At 40.2% G+C, this 7,530-nt stretch overlaps 1 protein-coding gene across 4 annotated transcripts in view; it reads left to right on the top strand.

The window, feature by feature from the left end:
* usp30 (ubiquitin specific peptidase 30) overlaps nt 1-4,700 on the top strand; it is a 5,807-nt gene extending 1,107 nt beyond the window's left edge. For 3 of the 4 annotated variants that reach the window (XM_035659111.1, XM_035659114.1, XM_035659113.1), the window contains 12 exons: nt 385-494; nt 585-758; nt 950-1,053; nt 1,148-1,246; nt 1,458-1,503; nt 1,588-1,682; nt 1,769-1,828; nt 1,942-2,028; nt 2,224-2,304; nt 2,403-2,625; nt 2,712-2,823; nt 3,490-4,700. In XM_035659111.1, coding sequence (XP_035515004.1) covers nt 385-494; nt 585-758; nt 950-1,053; nt 1,148-1,246; nt 1,458-1,503; nt 1,588-1,682; nt 1,769-1,828; nt 1,942-2,028; nt 2,224-2,304; nt 2,403-2,625; nt 2,712-2,823; nt 3,490-3,742 — 1,444 coding nt within the window. In that variant the 3' untranslated portion in view covers nt 3,743-4,700. The remainder of the gene's footprint in view (nt 1-384; nt 495-584; nt 759-949; nt 1,054-1,147; nt 1,247-1,457; nt 1,504-1,587; nt 1,683-1,768; nt 1,829-1,941; nt 2,029-2,223; nt 2,305-2,402; nt 2,626-2,711; nt 2,824-3,489) is intronic. The other variant, XM_035659112.1, reaches the window with a different exon arrangement.
* Nucleotides 4,701-7,530: the final 2,830 nt, after the last annotated feature.

Raw genomic sequence — 7,530 nt, 5'->3', positions numbered from 1 at the left:
ATAAACAAAAATGATATAGACAATAAGGACGCAAACGTTAATTAAAGATTAATACTCAGTATATTGCTCCCTAAAAGTCTAAAGGGAGTGTTTCCGAGTTCTGATTTAACCCGTGAAACATGAAGGGTAATGCAGGATAAACGCTTACCAGTGCTGATAATCTTCTCACACAGAGAGAGAGAGAGGGCCAGAGGCTGCTCACACACATTCACACACCGATGGCACAGCACTGGGGGCAGTTTGGGGTTCAGTGTTTTGCTCAAGGACACTTCGACACGCAGCCGGAGGAGCTGGGCATGTTTCTTCTTGTCGTTTCTCTTTCACTCCTCTCCCATTTGAAGTCATCCAGTGCGCGTCAGTAACATAATGTTAATGTCTTTTCAGAAACAAGATGATAAAAAACTGGGGCGTCATTGGTGGGATAGCTGCTGCGTTTGCGGCCGGAGTATACGTTTTGTGGGGCCCAATTACAGAGAGAAAGAAGAGAAAGAGAGGTAAGAATAACCACATAACATGTCGTACAATACCTGTGTAGTGTACTGGTTGTAAAGCAGTACCTCGCTGTGACTCGTGCTTTCTTTCAGGTATGGTTCCTGGTCTGTTGAACTTAGGCAACACCTGCTTCCTGAACTCTTTGCTTCAGGGTTTGGCATCATGTCCGTCCTTCATCGGCTGGCTGGAGAAGTTTTCAGGTTCGCCTACGATCCAGTCATGCAAAGACAACCAGTTGTCCACAACACTGCTTCAGCTTCTCAAAGGTATATAAAACCAGTCTGTGATATCAGTCACTAGAGTGCAGTGGACGTGTAGTGTTTCATATGGGGGGTGGCAGTACCTCAGTCCGTAGAGAGAGAGGAGCAGAGGGTCACCGGGTCAAGCTGGAGAGATCAGATAAGATTCCCGGCGCCCCATTTCTTCATATCTTTGTCACCGATTGTGTCTCTAACAGCTCTGTCCAGTGATGAGCCTGGGGAGGAAGATGTACTCGATGCCGGATGCCTCCTGGATGTTCTCCGGCTGTACCGGTGGCACATTAGTTCATTTGAAGAGCAGGTTAGTCACAAAATGATTTTAAATGGTATTTCTTATATTTCTCTATATAATGTAAGATTCAGTGTCTTATTAAAGTCTGTCTGTTTGTTCTCAGGATGCACATGAACTTTTTCATGTCCTTACATCTTCTCTGGAGGAGGAGCGGGATCATCAACCCAAAGTCACTCACTTGTTTGACGTGCAGTCCCTCGAGGCAAGTTACCATCTCCAGACTTGCTTGTACCTAAAACTACACACACATATCTCTTGCATGCCGATACCTCCAGTATGCTCCGAAGTTCAGTTCAGCACTTTGAAACACATGTGTAGACTCTGCCTCCTAGGAATTTTTTATGTCGAATTTAAAAAAATGACAAATCTCATACTTCACTTCCAGTTATTCTGTGTGTTTGTTTTTATACCAGAGTCTACCTGATCAAGATGAGAAAACTATGACCTGCAGAAGTCGAGGTAAGTAGACGAAGACGTTTTGGAGCCTAGAATATCAAACCATAAAGAAAATATTTGATCTGTATTAATTTCTTCTTTTTGCAGCCCCTCTTCATCCAATACCAAGTCCTTGGAAGTTTCAGCATCCTTTTCATGGTCGTCTAACAAGCAACATGTCATGCAAGCGCTGCGAACAACAAGTGAGTTTGTGGTTTGTTTGTTTTTTGCCAGGAAGTGAATAGCAAGTTAGTTTTGTGTTTGACTTTTTTACTTTGCCTCTGTGTAGAGTCCGGTTCGATATGACTCATTTGAGAGTCTCTCCCTGTCCATCCCTTTACCTCAGTGGGTAAGCAAACATTCCAGGAACACATGAATATTATTATTATTATTATAGTTTTATTACTTAATGTACCTTTCTGTTGTTCTGTTTGTCATCATTTGATCTGCGTTTGTCCTCAGGGGCGACCTATGTCTCTAGATCAGTGTCTCCAGCATTTCATCTCCTCAGAAACCATCAAAGAAGTGGAGTGTGAAAACTGCACCAAGGTACATTCACTACAGTATCTGTTTGCCAATTCGGGGTATCATTGTGTTAATGTGTAATTCACTGAAAATGAAACTATAGACGGGAAACCCTTGTGACAAAATCAAGGTACTTCATTTGTATTCATATGATTAAGTGTTTATCTACTAAGAAATGATGCTTGTGTTTCATTTTTGTTTCGGATAATTTCCCCTCAGCTTCATCAAGGGTCCACAGTAAATGGGCAAGTTCTGGAAAGCCAGAGGACGACATTTGTTAAACAGCTAAAACTGGGAAAGGTAACTGTCATATTTATTGTGTCACTATTAGCTCAACATCAGCAGCCTGAGATGTTAATAAACCTAAACTCTCTGTACTCTCTGACGTTTTCTGCCAGCTCCCCCAGTGCCTCTGCATCCATTTACAAAGACTGACGTGGTCCAGTGAAGGAACTCCTATCAAAAGACAGGAGCATGTGCAGTTCACAGAGTATCTATCCATGGACCGCTACAAACATACAGCTTCCACACTGAGAAGTCAGCGGGTCAAATGTGCTCCAAATCCCATAAGGGCAGAAAATTCAGACGATTCCGTGGAGAAACCCACTGCTAATGGAACCGGTATGTTGGATTCATCATCTCTAAAATATCATTCTGTTTCATTTTGTTTGGTTTTGTCATACATTTGTTTGTGTTTTGTCTTCCAGAAGCAGAGCATCGTAACAACAACAACAAACCTTTTTCCAATGGAACTTGTTCTTCTGTATTACTTCACTCTCCTGGTGTGAACCCACCGCTCGGCCTCACATATGACTACAGGTAAACTTAAAGTGTCACTACACCCTTCAGTTCAGCTGGCTCCCTCCCTCTCAGCACATTTTTTGAAAAAAAGGCACCAGAGACCTGCAAAGGACAGTGACTTTAGGGGGCGTGGCCTTGACACAGACCACAGTGATTGACAGACTGACCGCAGCAGTGTAGCAGAAAGCTACTGCTGGTTGTCAGAGCTAACCAGCTATGAGCAGCTGCTGTCTCAGTAAACATTGCAGTTCTGTGGTTGTACAGCTGTTAAAGCACAAAGTTCATTACACCAAAATAGACTCTATGTCAGCATTGACCTTGCAGGGTGATCTAAAACAGCCATTTTGAACACACAAAAAGCAGATTTCTTTTGGTAATAGTTTTGATGTGTTTCATCACAGTATAGTCACATCATTTAGTTTGTAGCTCAAAAAACACATTTTAAGGTGGAGTACCTCTTTAAAATATCAGCATATCATGCTATTCAGTGTTGTGGTGATTATCTAAAGCCCCTTTCACATCAACAGATCACAACCTGTTAAACACCTTTAAGAGATTTTAGACTGACAGAAGATTTTGGGCTGGCTTGTGGTGGCCATAACAACTTAATACAAACTTTATAAGTTAGTATTTCCTTTGCACCCATCTGTACATGTCTTTTGATCACAGTGTCTTTCCCTCCAGTTCTACAGAGTACCTTTTCCAGCTCACGGCTGTGCTGGTTCACCACGGTGACATGCACTCAGGACATTTTGTGACGTACCGCCGCAGCCCTTCCTCACCTCGCAGCTCTACCCCCTTCAGCTCTCAGTGGCTTTGGGTGTCGGACGACTCGGTACGAAAAGCCAGCCTGCACGAGGTGCTGTCTTCCAACGCGTACATGCTCTTCTACGAGAGAGTCCGAAGGCTGCACCTCGCTCTGTGCTCGGAGGAGTAACCAGAAGCCTGATTAACTTCTGTCTTTCCACTCAGACTGTCACCGCTGCATTTGCCGGTTGCTGTACAACGTGGGTACCAACAGGTGGATTATGATTTTGTGACAATGAGACCAGAGGGTTATTGTAGAGATCATTTCGCACCATGGATCACAACATGTTTAAAGGTCGTCGTTTGATGTGTTCTGACATTAAATACACGAGAGCACACGTCTCTGATCCAGAGTGGGAGGCTCTCAATCCCAAAGATTATGGACCTGCAAGATTTTTTTCTTTAAACGTTTCTTTGATACGTGCAACAATTTCCTTCGTGTAACATTTTGGCTTCTATGGGACAAAAAACAGGAACACCTGACAATACAGTGCACTCCAAAGTAAAAGCCCTGCAATACATTGTTCATGTGTGAAGCTTACAATGTTATTTTGTTGTTGAGGCTGTCAGAGGTGTTAACTCAATTCTGTGGCATTTGTATGATGCTGTAGTTTTTGGTGTTAAATCGGGACGCAGTATACTTTTAAAGGTGTTCCTGTTATTTTGTCCACTGCCTGTACATTACAGACACAGACAGAAGTAGCTGATTAGGATTTCTTGGAGCTGTTACCTAGAGGTTGTTACATATTACGAGAAGTCAAATAGGTAGAATTTTCCTCAACTCTGGTTCTCTATCGTCTAATATGCCTAATCATTCCCAGCAGTGTATGTAGACTGTATTGGAAATAATGTTTTAATTGACATCGTTCATAAGCAGTTGAATTTGATATTTTTATATGTTTCCAGTAATCCTCAAACTGTCATGATTTGCGGAGCTGCACAGTTGAGGTTAAAGTGCCATGTTGTCTTTTTAAAAGTCCAGTGTGTAACATTCAGGAGGATCTATCGGCAGAAAGGGAATATAATATCCATACGTATGTTTCAGTTAGCGTATAATCACCTGAAATAAGAATAGAATGAGCTGTTTTTTAATCTACAGACGCTGCGGGTTGCCTTCTATTGTTTCTACAGTAGCCCAGAACGGACAAACACTGGCTCTAGATGGGGCAGTTTGTGTAGTAGTTTCTCCCTCATGCTTGGAAAGGGAGGGTGAATCAGCAACCACACCTCTAGAAGCCCCTGAATCCTACACACTGGACCTTTTTAACACGTGAAGCCATGTGTGCTACAACTAAAGTGAACATACAATATGATGCATCAGAGCCATTTGGCTTGGTGTTGATGTGTAACAGATTAACAATGATCTGCTCTCAGTTAATAAAGCCACAGTATGACTGCAGGTCTTTGGGCAAGTTATCTTGAATATTTTTAATTCTGTGTAACTGATAACTGCCATTTTGCTCCTACCAAACCAACTAAGTCACACTGAGAAATTTTTGGCCTGGTGCAAAACTCCTTGTTAATTTTTTTGCGATTTGCACTAATGTATATTCATGTGAGATTGTGTGTGTATTTGTGTGCAATCTGTAAAGGTGATTGTTTTCAGGTATTAAAAAATCTAAAACAAAACATGCATTTTAGAGTTTTATTATATTCTTTGCTACACAGTTAGACGTGCGTACGATCAAGCACCGCTTTCTGAAGTATACTGGACCAAAGCACTGACAGTATAGCGGTAAGCAGCACATGTTTCATAAGAATAAATAAAATACATAATTTATGTAAAGGCGAAATTGTGTGCCAATTTTGTGCCAAATGCAGAGACTGAGGAAATCATCTTTATTTGAAAGCTGATAAAGACCTTGAGATGGGGTTAAAAGCTCCAGAAAAAGCCATTAAGCTAATATGTTTTTAAAAATGAATCAACAAAAACTAATATTTTCTTTGTCAAGAATGAACTTTGATGCTCAGAAGACTTTTTCAAACCCTTCAAAGAGTCAATGATGAATTAACAGGTGAGCAGACCCCTCCAACATCATTTAAACCCATCAGAAGCTGAGTCTTACCAATATCACTCTAGTCCTAGTCTATTTTTTTAAACACTATACAGTAATATCAGTCCAAATCTCCCATGGATACAGAGGGGGTCATCCTTAACAAGATTACATTGAACAATTTAGCTAACTTACTCAAAAACAGGAAATATGACCATTCAAATCTAAGGAAATTGTGATGTTTATGATTGAAATTGAGCCAACTTTACCTTTTAATTTATTCAAAAACTATACAGTAAAGTTAGTCCCTATCTCCCATGGGTACAGAGGAGTTCATCCATAAGATGACATTGCAAGTTTTAGCTAACCTACTGAATATGAAGACAGTTTGAATAGTATCATAAAAATTGAGCAGACTTCCCCTTTAATTATCTAAAAAAAACAGTACAGTAAAATCAGTATAAATCTTACATAGTTCTAGTTTGGGTCATTATTATTAGAATTATTAGTAGTAGTAGTAGTAGTTATACTATAGTGTTATTTATGTTCATAGAAAAAGTAAATGTTGCACATTTTGTATATTTTCTATTATTGTATTTATTATTGTAATTCTTCTTCTTATTATTTTATTATGTAGTCATGTTCATAAAAGAAGAGGACAAAAAACGGGTCTATGTACCTTTCAGGACCGTATTAACGACATCTGACAGCGGCTCACTTTACCGCAGTCGCTCAGCAATGGAGGAAGACAACAGAGACCCGGACCATAAGACACCGAAACCGGCGAAAAGGAAGAAGAAGGACTCATCCGCCGACACCACAGACAAAAAGGTCAGTGTTTTTAAATCCATCAACAACAAAAAAAAACTGCTACATCAGGAAATAAGAGCCTTGAATTCGCATATTTTACAGAAAAAAGAGCCGATGAAAAGCAAGAATTTGGGCTGAATGACCCTGTTAATTCCCAATACTGTACTCAATCCTGTAACTGTAACTGTAACTATACAGTGAAGGATAATTGTACAGGGATTCCTCCATTTATGGTTTATGGTGATTTATGTTCATGTGATGAACTGGAGAGAAACAACAAACAAAAACAAGGGAGACCACACAGATAAATACGTTTTTTTTTAAAAACATTTAACCAATATTGAACTATACACCAATTATAAACATATTAGTGTTGTCAGTGTTGTAGTGAGTGTGTGGATATGGGCCTAGTGGGGTGCAGGGAGAAAGCTAATGTGAAAAACAAATCTAAGCAAACATGAAAGATCCTGTTGGCTGCGAGGAGAGAGATAACTAACTAGGTTGAGCTCTATATACAGGCCAGCAGTCAGGGAGCAAGTTAACCCAGCCGCACCCCTTCAAGAAGAAATGAAAACACACACAACAACAACCAGAGTGGGAGGGGTCATCACACTGCATATAACAGTTCACACACACACACACACACTCACACACACATCTCATACTTTATCTCTGTGTATTTGTGTACTTATGGCTTGTTCTCTTCTATATTGTGGTGCATGAATAGGAGGTGGTTCAATAGGAAAAATCCTTTATCATCCTGCTAAAATGTCCCAATTTTTGCTTTTTACAAGAAAGTATGAGAACATTTACAGCTTAAGACAAAATGGACAGATCCAATTTGAACACTGAACTCCCAAAACTATCCTAAAGAAGAAGCCGCCATATTAGATCAGCCCATAACCTCAGAGGAACTTCCATCTTCTCTGTGTCCAACAATAAGTCACCTGGCTCTGATGAACTCATGTCACTGCTTTGTTGTAGCTTTTGTTCTTGCACACACACACACACACAAATAAATAATAATAAATACAATACATCATTTAAAGGTGAAAACAATTGTACCAAATGCAGAGACTGACAAAATAATCTTTATTTGGAAGCTGATAAAGAC

Source organism: Morone saxatilis, unplaced genomic scaffold, assembly GCF_004916995.1.
Source record: "Morone saxatilis isolate NCDOM2014 unplaced genomic scaffold, NCSU_SB_2.0 Contig16, whole genome shotgun sequence".
NCBI lineage: Eukaryota > Metazoa > Chordata > Actinopteri > Moronidae > Morone > Morone saxatilis.
The sequence above is the reverse complement of the archived record's forward strand: the minus strand, read 5'-3'. Positions and strand labels throughout refer to the sequence as shown.